General features: G+C 49.5%; 1 protein-coding gene across 1 annotated transcript; it reads left to right on the forward strand.

Moving 5' to 3' along the window:
• The first annotated feature begins 6,718 nt into the window (after nt 1-6,718).
• On the forward strand, nt 6,719-8,417 carry LOC124698398 (probable serine/threonine-protein kinase PBL15). Its single transcript, XM_047230879.1, has 3 exons — nt 6,719-7,230; nt 7,382-7,654; nt 7,761-8,417. Exons 1-3 carry the CDS (start codon nt 6,793-6,795, stop codon nt 8,358-8,360), a joined length of 1,311 nt encoding a protein of 436 aa, XP_047086835.1. The 5' UTR covers nt 6,719-6,792; the 3' UTR covers nt 8,361-8,417.
• Nucleotides 8,418-16,448: the final 8,031 nt, after the last annotated feature.

Below are 16,448 nucleotides of genomic sequence, written 5' to 3' on the forward strand. Positions count from 1 at the left end.
CTACTCACTCATCACTCGGGAGGCGACCATGGCGGTGAAGAGTCCTCCGGGAGATGATTCCCCTCTCCGGCAGGGTGCCGGAGGCGATCTCCTCGAATCCCCGAGATGGGATTGGCGGCGGCGGCGTCTCTGGAAGGTTTTCCGTATCGTGGCTCTCGGTGCATCGGGGGTTTCGCGACGAAGACTATATGTAGGCGGAAGGGCAAGTCGGGGGGCCACACGAGGGCCCCACACGCCGGGGCCGCGCGACCAAGGCCCGTGCCGCGCCGCCCTGTTGTGGCGGCGCCTCGTGGCCCCACTTCGTAAGTCCTCCGGTCTTCCGGAAGCTTCGTGTAAAAATAGGCCCCCGGGCATTGATTTCGTCCAATTCCGAGAATATTTCCTTACTAGGATTTCTGAAACCAAAAACAGCGAGAAAACAAGAATCGGCTCTTCGGCATCTCGTTAATAGGTTAGTGCCGGAAAATGCATAAATATGACATAAAGTATGCATAAAACATGTAGATATCATCAATAATGTGGCATGGAACATAAAAATTATCGATACGTCGGAGACGTATCAATGGGTAGCTAATCCATTCTTCCTCCTTTTGTTCATCACTCTCCTCTTCTTTTTCATCCAATGAGCTTTCAGGTTCATCAATTTCCTCCTCTTTTTCATCCAATGAGCTTTCAGGTTCATCAATTTCCTCCTCTTTTTCATCCAATGAGCTTTCAGGTTCATCAATTTCTTCTTCCACTGGTTCCTGCAAATTGTGAGTGCATTCTTGTGCATTAATGAGTCTCTCTTTATAATCAATAATATAAGGATTATTGCTGTAGCTTTCTATGCAAAAATTAAGGATAGAAGAGACATAATCTTTAAGGTCCTTACAAACAACACAAGTTTCATAATATTTAGCAATGAAGGATTCTATCTCAGAGGCTCCCATAAATATGACAAATTGTTCTACCTCTTCGAACCCAAGATGAATATAGCTATTCCAATTATAGTTCTTAATTAAAAATTCCTCACTAAAGCCACATTGAAATTTAAGATGTTTAGTATCCTGTTGAGAGCAACAGTTTATATCATGGCGTTTAAGCAAGATTTTAGCAATTGTATTTAATTTTTCTATCACAGCACTCATAACTTTTCCCGTTCTTGATTCTCTATAATTATTATATAATTCGATAAGCTCCAAATAGGTTGTAGGTTCTCCCATAATAGCAGTTTTTTAATTTTTCGATTTTTCAAATTTTTATGGATTTTCGGGTATATGAGGAAAATAAAACAAGACAAAAAGTAACTAGGCAAAAGTAAACTAAGCAAAATAATACTAGACAGAAATAAACTAAGCAAAAATAAACTAGACAAAAGTAAACTAAGCAAAACAAAATAAAATAAAACAAAAACAGAGAGAGAGGTAGAGTGTACTCCCCAGGTGAACTTATGAGTAGAGCTATGCCTCCCGACAACGGCGCCGTGAAAATAGTCTTGATAACCCACAAGTATAGGGGATCGCAACAGTCTTCGAGGGAAGTAAAACCCAAATTTATTGATTCGACACAAGGGGAGGTAAAGAATACTTATAAGCCTTAACAACCGAGTTGTCAATTCAGCTTGCACTCGGAAAAGCACTAGTAACAGGGGTGATGTGAAAGTAGCAGTGATATGAGAGCAGTAGTAACAGTAGCACATCAGCAGTAATAGTAATATGAGAGCAATGGCACCAGAAAATAGTTGATACTACTTCTAATGACATGTAGAACGAATATATGATGATGAAAGATGGACCGGGGTTCCCAGCTATCTACACTAGTGGTAACTCTCCAATAACAAGTGTTGGGTGAACAAATTACAGTTGGGCAATTGATAGGATTGAAATAGCATTAAGACAGAACATCAAGATCATTAATCATGTAGGCATGTTTTCCATATATAGTCATACATGCTCGCAATGATAAACTTGTACAACATCTTTTGTCCTACCAGCCGGTGGCAGCCGGGCCTCTAGGGAATCTACTGGAAATTAAGGTACTCCTTTTAATAGAACACCGGAGCAAAGCATTAACACTCCGTGAAAACATGTGATCCTCATATCTAAGCCTTCTCCTCCAGCTTGTCCCAATTTCGTCACTTTGGGGCCTTTGGTTCCGGACATAGACATGTGCATACAACTTGTAGATACAATCTAAGCAATAAGTATAGAGCTTAAATCTAAGATCATGCCACTCGGGCCCTAGTGACAAGCATTAAACACAACAAGATTGCAGCAACAATAACTTCACAACTTTATAGATAGACTAATCATAATGTAACAATCCATCGGATCCCAACAAACACAACACCGATTACATCAGATGAATCTCAATCATGTAAGGCAGCTCATGAGATCATTGTATTGAAGTACATGGGGGAGAGAATACCAACTAGCTACAGCTAGAACCCGTAGTCCATGGGGAACTACTCACGGAGCATGATGGAGGCGATGGCGTTGATGGAGATGGCTTCCGGGGGCACTTCCCCGTCCCGGCAGGGTGCCGGAACAGAGACTTCTGTCCCCCGAAACGGAGTTTCGCGATGGTGGCGGCGCCCCTGGAGTCTTTCTGGAGTTTCGTCAATTGGTATCGCGTTTTTAGGTCGAAAGGGCTTATATAGGCGAAGAGGCGGCGCAGGAGGGCGCCTGGGGCTCCTCACAATAGGCTGGCGCGGCAAGGCCTGGGGCCGCGCCGCCTTATTGTGTGGTGGCCCTCTGGCCCGCCTCCGACTCTCCTTCGGTGTTCTGGGGTCTTCCGGGAAAAATAAGATGTTGGGTCTTCGTTTCGTCGAATTCCGAGAATATTGCCCGAACAGCCTTTCCGAAACCAAAACAGCAGTAAAACAGAACCGGCACTTCGGCATCTTGTTAATAGGTTAGTTCCGGAAAATGCATAAAAACATTATAAAGTACAAGCAAAACATGTAAGTATTGGCATAAAACAAGCATGGAACATCAGAAATTATAGGTACGTTGGAGACGTATCAATGGGTAAAACTATGTATGTGAGATGATGTTTAAGACTATGTTGTAAGATGATGTTTAAGATTATGTTGTTAATTATTGTTTAAGAATGTTGTCAGTTGATGATTTTAAAATCGTCTAGATGGTTTAGATGATCTAAAATGGTCGAGACCTCTCGGGAAAACCTCGCGCCTTTTTTTATTAAAAAAACTAGATTCTTTAGATGACCTAAAATGGTCGACACCTCTCGAAAAAACCTTGCGGATTTTTTTAAAAAGCCTAAATGCTCTAGATGATCTAAAATGGCCGTGACCTCCCGGAATAACCTCGCGGCTTTTTAAAAATCCCTAGATGCTTTAGAAAACATAAATGGTCGAGACCTCTCAAAAAACCCAGTGGCTTTTAAAAAAAACTCTAGATGATTTAGATGACCTAAAATGGTCGACATATCTCGGAAAAACCTCGCAGCTTAAAAACCCTAGATGCTTTAGATGATCTAAAATGGTCGAGACCTCTCGAAAAACCTCACGGCTTTTTAAAAAACACTAGATGCTTTAGATGTCCTAAAATGGTCGACACCTCTCGGAAAAACCTCGCGACTTTTTTAAAAACTCTAGATGCTTTAGATGATCTAAAATGGTCGACACCTCTAGGAAAAATCTCGTGGCTTTTTAAAAAACAACACAAACTTTAATTAAACAACAACACACAGTTCAAAAACAATACAAGGTTCAACATAACAACATTGCCACTGCCCTTTTAGAAGTGCAAATTTAACTACACATAGTTCACAATACTTAGGGGTACATAGAGTTCAATGCTTGTGCAGTAACAATACTTAGGGCTACACATTAATTACCAGTACACAATACTTAGGGGTACACAATACCACTACACTATTACATCTTACCGATCACAGATCCGCTTGATCTTAACCAACTTGTCATTCCTAGCACTGCTCAACTTAAACAAATCATATAGCTGATACTCTAGCTTCTTCTTCTCCTCCTTCAACATCAAATTTTCTTTCTCCCACTCATTCTTCATCACCTTCATTTTTCTGTCATCAGCAATCTTGCCCTCCTTTAGCATACCCACTTCACCATTGACTTTCATCAGCTTATTTTCAAGTTGTGCCTTTATCTCCCTCAACTTTTCCTCCCCATTGCCATTCACTATCTTGTCATAGTTTGCCTCGATAACCTGCCTCTCAATATCATTCATGTACTTGGAAACATCAGCCATCAGGTTGGAATACTTCTTCTCCACCTTTATCTTATCTTTATTCAAATATTTCACAAGCTTGCCATTCTCAATCTTCTCATCTAGAAGTGCATTATGCATGTCATGGTACATTCCCCACAGCTTCAGGAATGTGTTCTTCATTGGTTGTGGCCAGTCATCATCTAGCCAAGAGTGGAAGCCACAATTCTCAATGTACTTCAAATAGCATGCAATTATTTCAGTAGTACTATGTAGCTAGCATGCAATTATTCAGAACTACAACAAATGAACATACATGCAGCGCTACAACAATTGAACATATTTGACCCGAAATTCAATAACTAAAATTCAGTCACTTGTTACCCACTATGTAAGAGTTCACCAACTATTTACAGAGCAAACAACTACCAACTACTCCTTCAGAGCAAGGTCACTGTTACAAACATACCCCTTGCACAGAACACATGCATGTAGAAGTGACGGCCGATGTTCGTGTCTTAAAAAGCGACGCGCTTCACCGGATCCTTCCTATGGAGGTGGCACACCTCCAGACAACCTGTCGTCAACCCGGTGAATGTAAGGTCATCCCAGGAGTATGGGCAGTAGTCCATCGTGGGGAAGTCCTAATTACAGATAAATGCATCTTCATTCCAGCTAAATCGACCAGAAATGGACGAGAAATCGAGTACAAATCGAGAATTCCAAAATCTGCCAAAACCCTAACCGTAGATGCAGCGATGAAAACGAGCCGGTACATAACCCTAGCTAGGAAGAAGCCATTCTCGACGACTCGCCGTCGTTCCAGCTGGGCATGAACGGACGCCGGCGGCTACTGGCCGAACAACGGCGACAACAGAGTGAGATAGAGTGAGCAGGCCGAGACTGAGCATGTCTGAGAGGAGAGAGAGGAATTGGTGCCTTTTGACCGGTCTGGCAACACGGGTGGGCCCTGCCATGGGTATGCCATATCGGGTCCGGAACATAGCCATCCCTGGTACGAAGCCAAGGTAGGAATAGAAGAAAGCCCACGAGAAAATCCAGATGAATCCGAAGATACTACGTTAGGAAAGTTAAGCCCATATCGGGTGAACCGACTTGTAATGTAACTCGATCTAGGTGGACTCTGAGACCTAGCCCGTTATATAAGGGTTGGGAGGAGCCACTGGGAGGGAACATATTCAATCAGACAAGACACCTTGTAACCCTAGTTCGACATAATACAATCTCGGCGACTCGCCTTTGGTCATAATATTCGTCGGCTGCCTAGTTTGGTTGACCGGTTTGTTGATTCGTCAGTGTCCTCCTTCATAGAAATCCAAGTACATCATCATGTGCATTGACAAGGTTGACTCTTTGTCAGGCCCTACGGCTGACTATTAACGGCTGTCACCGCCTTCCGTCCGGGCAATGCCACGTCAACATCTTGTGTGGGGTCTGCTGGTTAGAAATTGTGTCAATTCGCCTCCAATCGTCCATTAGCGCGTTCTGCAAAAAATCTGGCAAAATGTGGTGTTTTTTTTGTTCCGAAAATATAAAGTGGTGGTATATGGTAAAGTTTAACATTAAAGTGGTGGTTTTATGCTATTAACTATAGGAGTTTAGATTTAGGAGATCGATTCCGGCGGCCGAAGTTTAGTGGAGCAATTTTTTTCGTCGATAAACAGTGCACCGTTTTCTTCTCTAACATTTAGGAGTTCGGTGAGAGATGCTCTAAGCGCGGTCCATGGATGGCATGCTTACATGTTCTACTACTTCAGTGTACGGACGAGGGTACACATAGTTTTAGCACACGTGATACAGAGTATATTTTATACATACATCTAACAATAAAGAAAGGAAAACACTCAATAATTTAGGTTCTCGCATGCATCGATCACGTGTAACATGGTCCCGACACCTCACATATATCCTTCCATCTTTTTACTACTGAACTTTTCGTACGACCCATCGTAGATACAAATTCAGGCAGTGTACGGACCACTGTACACATGTGTTTTAGGACACATGATACATGCATTCTCTACATACTAGTATTACACGTAACAATAAAGAAAGGAAAACACTGAATAATTCAGGGTCACGTGTAACACGGTCCAGACACCTCGCATCCTTCCACCTGTGTACTACTGGACTTTTCGTACGACCCATCGTAGATACAGATTCAGGTGCGATCGATCGGAGATTTTTCGGTTTAGTAAGCGCGTTAGCGCTAACAAAACGTACGTTTAAAGGAAAAGACAAGCAGAACATGCAAAAGGCGAAGCTGGCGATGCCATAAGCCCGAGCGCGGCACTGTCAGTGCATCACTAGCCAGAGCCCAGAGGATAGCGGGAGTGGTTCGGGGCAGTTGGGTTGTGTGTTGGAACGGTTGGCCTCGCCTTCCCTTTTCGCCCGCGCGCGCGCCCCGCTTTCCTCCCCCGTACGTCGCCATTGCCACTCTCGCTATATCATCCCGACCTCACACGCCCCCCACCACAATCACAACCACTGCACATACTCCTCCATCTCCAGCTCCCCATCAAGCTCTTCGATTTCTTTTCTTTCCTTCGCTCTCTCTCCCTCGCCCGAAGTGTGACCGAGGAAGATGCCGAGGCCGTGGAGACCGGTGCTGGCGTCGGCCACCAGGTGCTGCACGGCCGAGGACGCCGTGGTGGCGGCGGGGGCCGGCAACGGGCTCGCGCGCTGCCGCCCGGCGCAATCCGAGTTCTCGCGCCGCCTCGCCTCCTTCCGCCGCTTGTCCTCCACGACCAACAGCCCCGCCACGCCGATGGACGGCAAGGACGACGACGAGGAGGTGGCGGGGGAGCTGGGCGTCGGCCCCATGCAGCTGCACTCCTTCAGCGTCAGCGAGCTCCGCGGCGTCACGCACGACTTCTCCAGCGGATACCTCCTCGGAGAGGGCGGCTTCGGCAGGGTCCACAAGGGCTTCGTCGACGCCGGCATGCGCCCCGGACTCGAGCCCCAGCCCGTTGCCGTCAAGCAGCTCGACATCGCCGGATTCCAGGGACACAGGGAGTGGCTGGTAAGCACTATACCTAGCTAGTAGTCTAACAACTCCACCTAGCTAGCTAATTTGATTCCTGCATGCGGAGTAGCTAGCTGCTACCAACTCCAGAGACTTAATTAGCTAATTCGATTCCATGTCCCCTGACCGCTCACGTGCATGGTTGCAGGCGGAGGTGATCTTCCTTGGGCAGTTCCGGCACCAGCACCTGGTGAAGCTGCTGGGGTACTGCTGCGAGGACGAGGAGCGCCTCCTCGTCTACGAGTTCATGCCGCGCGGCAGCCTCGAGAACCACCTCTTCAGGAGGATCTCCGCCACGCTGCCGTGGGGCACCAGGCTCAAGGTAGCCATCGGCGCCGCCAAGGGGCTCGCCTTCCTCCACGGCGCCAAGCAGCCCGTCATCTACAGGGACTTCAAGGCATCCAACATCCTACTCGACTCGGTATATACGCCTGCCTAGCTACCTGTTCATGTTCATTTCCGGTGTGCAATCAATCAGGGATCCATCGAATTTGTTAACTGATGGTGGATCAATGGATATCGAGCAGGAATTCACGGCGAAGCTTTCGGACTTCGGGCTGGCGAAGATGGGTCCGGAGGGGGAGGACACGCACGTGACCACCCGCGTGATGGGCACCCACGGCTACGCGGCGCCGGAGTACGTGCAGACGGGCCACCTGACGATGAAGAGCGACGTGTACAGCTTCGGCGTGGTGCTGCTGGAGCTCCTCACGGGCCGCCGCGCCATGGAGCACGTCCGGGGCCGGAGCGCGCACGCGGAGCAGACCATCAAGCTCGTCGACTGGACCAGGCCCTACCTCGCCAGCAGCCGCCGGCTGCGCTGCATCATGGACGTCAAGCTCGCGGGCCACTACTCCGTCAAGGGCGCGCGCGCGGTGGCGCACCTGGCGGTGCTGTGCACCAGCGCGCAGCCGCGGGACAGGCCCAGCATGGCCGCCGTCGTCGAGGCGCTCGAGCGACTGGAAGGGTTCAAGGACATGGCCGTCAGCGTCGGGATCTGGCCCTCCGCGCCCGTCGCCGGGAGGAACGCGCTCTCCGCCAAGTTCCGCGCTGAGATGAAGGGCGCCGGAGTCGGCGTCGGCGCCGTCTCGGGGCGGCGGAAGTGCGCCTCCGCCAAGCTGGCCTGATCGATCGAGCTTGGACCTGTCGCATACGCCTGCCCTGCCTGCCACGTCGTCTCAGTTAGCACACACATGCATTCTACTATGTGCGCCTGCCTGTTGTGTGTATATAGTGTAAGATCGATCGATTTACGAATGTTGCGTACGTGGTGATTGAGCAGTAATTTGAGGATCGGAGCTTAATCGTGGTTATGGAGTAGTCAGTCTAGGTGCATGCCATAGATCAGGCATTACGATGAAGTGTACGGTGGATTTCTTGTATTTTCGAGATGGATTTTCCTTTGCTTCTCGTGCCGTTCCAGTGGAGGACTTTTGGATACTTTTGTTTGCGTAGTCTACTCCATATCGTGCTTATCGAGTCTACTCGTACTTGTACTGTTCAAGGTCCCGACAAGGAAATGAGACATCGTTTGTTTGTTGTGTTGCGCTGCTCGCCGTTCATTTTCACGCCGGCCGGGAGCTTCGACGCAATGACACCGGAGCTATCAAAGAAGTCGCGGACGCGAGCTCGTCCACAAGACGATTATTCACTCGTGCGCGTAGGACTAATCTTCCTCGCCTGTAGATTCTTCACTCGTGCAAGTTGTCTGTACTCTTCTTCACCGTAACTTTCTTCGCAAATATGAGCAGCTTCCACGTTGTGGTGAATGGAAACGCTTCGTCCTGACCCTCCCGTCGTCCTCCGCAGGGTGACTCCGGGACGCCTAGGGTTACCCTTTGTTGCCGCCCCTCTCTAGCTCCCCTTTGCAGGCAAGCCCACACGGCCTACCGGTGAAGGTGGCGGCGAGGATCTGCCGTCGAGGGCTCCACAAGCCAAGGCAGTGGCCTCGGGTGGAGCGGCGACGTTGACCATGTTGCCAGCAGCATGCGCAAGTGCATAAATAAAGAGGATCAAGAAGCATCCATGGCCCATCCAAGGCCCAAGAACGTGACATAAAAAGTCGAAGCTCATCAAGTAGCCGACATTGGCATATGCTTATTTGTAACCGACCCGAACTGGACTCTGAGGCCCAACCTCTCATATAAAGAAGGGAGGAGCCAACGGGGAGGGCACCTTAGATTGATTCATACACAATCGTTGCAACCCTAGATTTGTTCTAGGAACTCGGCGACATTGAGCCTTCTGACAATAACATCGCACCACCTTGTTTGTCTGATAAGCCGACGAAATCACCATCGCACCTCTTTCCCTCAAACCCAAGTTCATAACCATGGACATTGCCGAGGTTATCCCTCATTAATTCCATCCTTAGATGCTCCGTCTGGGGTTCGGTGAGTCTTGCCATGGTTGGTGGCTATCTGGTGGCATTGTGGTTATGGTGTTTGTGGTGTCCTTTCAACCTGGATTCTCTGCATCTTTGTGTTCGGTGGCTGCTCCCAAGCATTCCCTTTTCGTCTTGTTGCCTACGGGTAGAAGTTGTATATGTGTAGGTGTGCACACCGCATTGAGGAGTTCTATGTGTTTGGTGGGAGACCGGTACGACTTATGGATTCACTGCGCACCACGATGCTATGTTCGTCGAGTGACACCGTCGTGGTTGGCTGGTTGCCATCCACCGCCATTGTCGGTGTTGCCGCGGGATGGGGTTCCTCCCCACGGGGCATGTCTGACGGCGCCGTCACCACCGATTTTGGCCAGAGAGTCAAACTATGGCCATGATCGGTGGCCTACGCTCGGGCTTTGTGGTCGGCGCACGTTGCATGCAAGGGTGTAGGGTATGTATTGGTGATGTGCAACATCCGCTAATGCACCCGAGCTCTAGGGTGAGCTCCAGCCGATAACTTTGCCTGATAAACATGTGCTCACCTTCTTCGGCGTACTTGTTGCCATCCTAAATGAGTGTACCTTGTCGGTTTGGTCATGCTTTGGCGATCTACCAAGGAGGTCATCGTCAAGCTATCCTTAGCTTTGTTGTGCGTTTGAGTTGTGCGTTGACGGGTTGTGTTGTAAGCCTTCAACAACACACATGGATCTTTGAGCCGTCGTGGTTTATTAATTTAAGGTGTGACTAGTTCTTAGTTGAATAATAATTAACTTAGTTCTTAGTCATGTGACATTATTTAATAAAAGACGTAACTCATATGGCTAGCATGAATCATGAAACAAATCCAATGCAGTCAGCATTTTATCAGTAATTTAAAATTTCAGTTGCAACCCACCAAATTAACAACTCATATTGCACGAATTGCAAATCAAATCCAACGGCGTGGAACTTTATGGAGCAATGAGTTAATAATCAGCTAGCTGAAAATTGGCGATTCCCTTACCGGTTGCTCTCTACATGTTATCTAAAAATAATTATGATTAAATAAGCCTTGTCAAAGCTAAAGACAGTTTTGCGCCACATAACGATCTGCCGATCCGTGGCACGCGCGCGTATACAGGCTCCCGCCCGGCGGAATGGGTCCCGGGCGCCGGCACCGCACGGTCGACGGCGGCGGTGACGTCACAAGCACGCCGGCGCACGGTCTTGGCGGAGTCGTTCGTCGTACGTCCGTGGTCCAGCAGCTTGCCTCCCCAAGATGGGGCATCCTGCGACTTGCGGGTCGCTACCGGCGGACGCCCGGCCAGCCATCGCCGTAGACGACGTCCGCGTCAGCGGCTCCACCTCCGCGGAGCCGAACGTGCAGAGAAGATGCCGTCCTACGTACTCCGGCTACGCGCGCGAGACGACGACGGCGGGCGCTGTAACGGGATGGAGAAGGACGCGCGCGGGACCGAGCTGGGACGAGACAAACTAGGAGCAGCAAGGCGACGAGCGGCAGAGACATCCATCAATCTGCGAGCGATTCTTGCGCGCGGTTTAGCATCGGGAGACGCGACAGATACTTGCTTTCTTGACTCGATCCCTGCGCGGACGATACCCGGTCGCCCCGCTCCAGTGCTCGACTGGTCGTCCGGCCCGCCCAGTCAGGGCATCTCCAGCGGCGCGCCACCGTGACCGGAAATGCGTCTGGCACCACCTCCAGCGGGGCGACGCAAAGTGATCGGGCCATCCGCGGAGACGCAAACCTGCAACAGGTTTGCGTCTCGGCGGACGCTGCGTGGACGCGGAAAATGTCCGCTCCGTCTTCCGCGGTATTACTTCTGGACGGCGCGCTGCAGCCTTTGCAGGCTGCGTTAATGGCGTGCCTCGGCTTCCGCGAGCGTGCGCAGCTAGTAGGCGTTGCACTGGCAGGTCATTGAAGGCGAGATGGCGTCGGAGCCTCTTAAAGAAACGCTGTTGGCGCCCATTTCCCCGACCAAAACCATTGGCAAAATCCCACGGTAGCCACCACACCGACGCCATGGGGAAGAAATGCTGGCCGTTCCGGAAGACGAAGAACGACCAGGAGGCTAGCGGCTCGCGTTCCGGCAAGAAGGCACGGGTCGGCCGGTACGTCCGTGTTGACCTCGCTCGGCAGCTATGGGAGGAAAACCGGCCGGTATCATGGCCGGATGCGAACTTGCCGGGAGGGGGCTGGTACCTGAACTCGCGGCGCGTGCCGGTCCCCCCGTGCCGCGCGAGGGCCGAGAGCGGCGGGACGAGGTGCGGCGCCGCCGCGCGGTCTTGCCGCCGGATCTGCGGGAGGATCCGGCGTACGCGCTAAACTCCTACAACTGGATTTCCTTCGGGAAGTGGGAGTTCGACGCGCGGCGCCGCGCTGCCTACCTCGCCGACGTAGACTACTTCGAGCGCGAGATCACCGCCGAAGAAGAAGAGAACGACCACGAGGACGCGGACGAGGACGGCGACGAGGACGAGGACGGCGACGTGACCATGCCGCAGTACGACCACGACGACGGTGGACCGGCGTGGGATCCGGAGACCCAGCCGCCGGACATTTCGGAGGAGGAGGCCATTGCCATGGCACCGGCCAACAGCCGAGCAGGACGAGCTCAACGAGCTCGCTTTGTGGGACGGGCTCGCAATCCAGCTCCGCGAGAGCGCTCGCGCGAGGGAGGCCGGCGACTCCTCCGGCCACGCCGACGCGTTCCAACGTCCGCGCTCCGCCCGCTGCTCCAGCCGTGGGATCCCCGGCCACGCCCTCCTGCCCGTGCGGCGGTACCTCCTCCACCGCCGGCGTACGAGCTTCCATGGCCGACGCCGCAGCTGATTGACCTCGTCAGCGACGACGACCAGTAGACAGCGCGTATTTTAGCACGCCTTTCTGGCTTTTTATGTCCCTTTTATTATCATGTAAATTATGGCGTATGAATGAAAAAAAATTATGCGTCGTGCCGCTGGAGCCACCCCCGACGTAAACGGACACCCGGACGGTTTCGACCATTTGGCCCGACGCAAACGGACACGACGCGTCCGTTTGAACGTCCGAAATGCGTCGCGCCGCTGGAGATGCCCTCACCCATCCTTCCGGCGGATGGTCTGGCCGTCAGTGTCGATGCGGGATGGAAAGGTTCCATCCGATTGCCTTGCACGGGACACAGTCGTCTCCAAATTTGCAGTTAATTCGAAACTTGAAACAGTGCCACAAAATACTCGGGGCGAGTTTGGTTGCTCGCTCGCGAAAGTCTTTTCCCGCGTATAGGGAGAAGAAAATCACACGTTTAGTTTAGTTGTCGCACGCGAAAAAGATTTCGTGCATTGCAGTTTTCATGAGGCACGCTCGATTCGGTTGTCTCTGGTGAGCCAACCTATTCTCGCTTTAGCTGGGAAATTTTTGCACCGAGCTCGTGAGAGGCATCTTCTACAGCCGCCGTGGCATGTCATATTTCACTGCCTCGCTGACATGCTGTTTTTCTCGTCCGACTTTCAGATCACTGTGAGCAACTTTGAATTGTACCAACGGTAATTTAGATCTATTAGTTTAGACTTGTTAGCTTAGATCTAATGTAGTTGATTTAGCAACTCTAGCTAGTTGCATGATCTAGAGCGGGGAAGAGGTACATCCATGTTTTGGGTGTGTGTTGGATGTGTGGTCTGATCTTCTTTATTGTGTAGTCCATGTGTAAGCTTGTAATGGTTGATACTAAGATTAGTTTTATAATATGTAGTCCTACTCCTTCTACCAATGTTGCGCTTATACATGGCGGTATGCAACAAAGGGCAGTTAGCAAGCTTCACAGAGTGTGTTGTTCTTCACATGACTTGTTAGAATGTCAGTGATTACCATTGTTTTTGTATTATGTGACAAGGGGTAACATTATCAATGCTCATGATTATAGATATGGGTTTTAAGGAAGGAGAATGCTGGCGAATCAATCAGACCGGTCAGCCAAACTAGATAGCTGACGAAAGTGTGATCAAGGGTAAATCGCCGAGATTGTATTATTCGAGATCTAGGGTTACAGGATGTTGCAAGCAGTTGAATTTGTCCCCTCGGTGTCTCCTCCTAAGTCTTTATATACTAGGCTAGGTCTCAGAGTTCACCTCGAGGTCTAGTTACATCGTATAAGTCGGTTCACCCGATATGGGTCTAACTTTCCTATTTACATATGCAATGGGCTCCAACTCCATGGCGGTTTCTTCATGGGCCTTCGCCTATTCCTTTCTAGACTTTACACCAGGGATGGTAATACTAGAGTACCCGATATGGTATACCCATATCAGTAGCCCCGAGACTCTACTTGAGTCATAGACTCGGGTCGAGTCTCAATCCTTCGACTTCTTCCTTTTCGGCATAAACTTAGTCGATAATTCATCATTTTCTTCATTAATAATTATTCTGACCGTAGGGATATTGGGAACAAGTCTGATGCATCCGATAGATTGGGAATTAGTTAATTGCCTGGGAAAATACAAGTAAGCCTAATTCAAACTCGAATCCCTGGATACGAATCTGGATAACTGGTGTAATTCAGCCCGGGCCACGGAGGACTTATCGGGTTCTGAATTCCAGTAAAAGTTAATCAAGGTACCTGATGCGTCCGTCGGGATTTTTCATCACATCGACGACGATGTGGATATTTCTAGCATACCGCAGTGTGTGGCGGTGCTAGGCCTCACGGGATGGATCCTGATGGTCTTAACTTCGTTCAAAAACATGGCTTCCACATATTTCGCGACGGACACGATTTAGGATTATTTATTTATCGAATGTCTTGTTTGGCTGTTGGATTACCCGAAGTTAGCGGGTTGAAAATACTTTGGACGCATGCTCTCCCCATGGGAGTAAAGGACAGAGTAATGTTCATTAATTATTTGCCACTTGAACATGTATTCGAAACTTTAAGCTGCTGCCACTTCATATGATTCATGTCACATTTTCATTTCTATCAGGTGCATGTTCAGCGTTTTCGATGGGAGTAGCACCTGAGACTATGCTCGAGTATGTGTACTCGATAATATGCTCGAAACCTGCATTTACAAACATAACAACTTACATAAATTAAAAATTGTACCTGAGCAATTCATTTCTATCGGGTGCGCGTTCAGTGCTTTCGATGGGACTAGCCAACAAGGCTACTCTCGAGTACTTGTAGTCGAGTTTAGGCTCGAAATGTTTCCTTCATTACTTCTTGATGCAAGCTTCCCAATTTTTCATTAGGTGTGCATTCAGCGCTTCCGATGGGAGTAACCCCGATGCTATACGCGAGCATATGTACTCGAGTATAGGCTCAGAACGCTCTTATCCGAGGATTTCTTGAATCGACGTGAAGTATTTCTTTAGCTCTTGAAAAAAAAATTATGATCAACCTTGAAAATAAACATATCACATATTAATTTTACAAAATCAAGTGGCCACCATTGAGCATCCAGGTTCACATTGACGAAGACAACTAAACCATGAAACATATGTTGGCCCCAGAATTCTATAAAATCCACTAAGAAAAAGAATGATCTTCACCCCCCATAATTAGCCAAACATGTTGGGAAGAGGCCTCCTAACCATGAAGGCATCAACCATCTCCTCGGTAACTAGAGCTCTATCTCTCTTGTGCCTTTCAACCATCTCGGATAGAACCTTAATCAGAATCTGCTTCACTTCACCGGTCAATAACTTTCCTTCCTTGTACTCCTTTATATTGTCGAGTCCATCATCATCTTCAAGGAAGAAGTTCAACCACTTGATTGAGACATCCACCTCAAGGTTAGCTCCAAGGGCAAGCGTGTGGCCGGCAGCGATGCTCCGGTGAAGAAGGGTTGTGCCAGCGGATGGGCACCATCCACCTTCGCCGCAAAATGATCTGAAGAAGCTTCTCGCCACGTTCTTCTCTCCACGGTGGTGGTCATCATGATGACTGGCAATGAAGCCATGCCGCGACCTGAACCAAGGTTCCGGTAATGTTCATGCAATTCCTCTAACGTGGCTTATCTTTTCCTGCCCACGAATTCCTACGCGGGCTTCTCTTTGTTTGCAATGTGTAGCTTCACCAGCTCACACCCAATTCGATCCTCCACATTATGTCTTTCATCACGCTCCGTGAGTGTTTTCTTGGCATTGACCCCCACTCGGGTCTCTGGCGCTGCCTCTTTTTCCTTTGGCGCAATGTATCGAGGTTTGCCGTCCATGATGTCGGCGGTGCTATCATCTCTACGAGGGCCGAAGCCAACTACTTCGACCTTCGGCTCCGCGATTCCATCTAGGACTAGCAGAAGAAGTGGTTCTACGTCAAGGTTGAGGCGACCGCTGACCATAAGTATGGGCTTGCGTCTTTCGACTCCACGGCCAAGGTGGAGAAACTGAAGACTTGGGACCTGCCCCTGACGAATGCCGAGCTCGAGGAAACTGAGCCCTTGGTCCAGATAATCAAGGCCCTTCAAACGGCCGAGGGTAAGGAATTATCTGGCCTCCAACTCATGGAATATTTCCTTCGGCTCCGCGTCCAACCTCCGCAAGCCAGGGTCTCGCAGATGTGGAATTACTCGGGTTCCTCTGATGAGACTCGAGTATCCAAAAAATATGTCATTGAAGAATAAGTAAAGACGATGGTCCGTCGACTGACGACTCTTACAACGGCCGATGATGTGCCTATCACTTGCCGCGCCAATGCTTTCAATGGGGACCATCCAACTCCCCCGATAATTACCGCTTTCATTAACTCTTTAATCACTTCAATTGTTCTGCTTTGCTTCTCTGATTCTTTGCCTACTTCTCAGGACCATCGCTTCCTGTCGTCATTGCCACCGCTTCCCGAGGGCAGCGTAGTTC

Source organism: Lolium rigidum, chromosome 3 (genome assembly GCF_022539505.1).
Source record: "Lolium rigidum isolate FL_2022 chromosome 3, APGP_CSIRO_Lrig_0.1, whole genome shotgun sequence".
NCBI lineage: Eukaryota > Viridiplantae > Streptophyta > Magnoliopsida > Poales > Poaceae > Lolium > Lolium rigidum.